Source organism: Cynoglossus semilaevis, chromosome 10 (genome assembly GCF_000523025.1).
Source record: "Cynoglossus semilaevis isolate Cse_v1.0 chromosome 10, Cse_v1.0, whole genome shotgun sequence".
In the NCBI taxonomy this organism is placed as follows: domain Eukaryota; kingdom Metazoa; phylum Chordata; class Actinopteri; order Pleuronectiformes; family Cynoglossidae; genus Cynoglossus; species Cynoglossus semilaevis.
In genome coordinates, this window is record NC_024316.1 from 19709805 (window position 1) to 19710205 (window position 401).

The window sequence follows — 401 nt, forward strand, 5'->3', positions numbered from 1 at the left end:
TGCCGTGCAGGGTACGGAGTTTGGACCGGTGTTCATGACGGCGCCGGCCTTCTTTGCCAAGAGCGCTGCTCTGTACAACCCAGTCATCTACATCCTGCTGACCAGACAGGTGTGTTGGTACCAGAACCAGAACCAGAACCTGAAATGACCTCCTCACCTCTGACCTCCTCACCTCTGACCTCCTCACCTCTGACCTCTGACCTCCTCCTCTTCTCTCCTCCAGTTCAGGAACTGCATGATCACCACCGTCTGCTGTGGGAAGAACCCGTTTGGACCAGAGGACGAGGTCACTGCTGTGTCCAGAACCCAGACTTCCTCTGTATCTTCCAGCCAAGTGGCCCCAGCTTGAAACCCCCCCCCCTCACTGCAGGCTGACTCGCGCCATTCTGCTCTCTCTGTGA

The 401-nt window shown here is 57.4% G+C and overlaps 1 protein-coding gene across 1 annotated transcript in view; it reads left to right on the forward strand.

The window, feature by feature from the left end:
• Positions 1 to 349, forward strand: part of exorh (extra-ocular rhodopsin) — a 5906-nt gene extending 5557 nt beyond the window's left edge. The window contains exons 5-6 of the mRNA XM_008319393.3: positions 92 to 109; positions 224 to 349. Coding sequence (XP_008317615.1) covers positions 92 to 109; positions 224 to 349 — 144 coding nt within the window. The remainder of the gene's footprint in view (positions 1 to 91; positions 110 to 223) is intronic.
• The last annotated feature ends 52 nt before the right edge of the window (positions 350 to 401 follow it).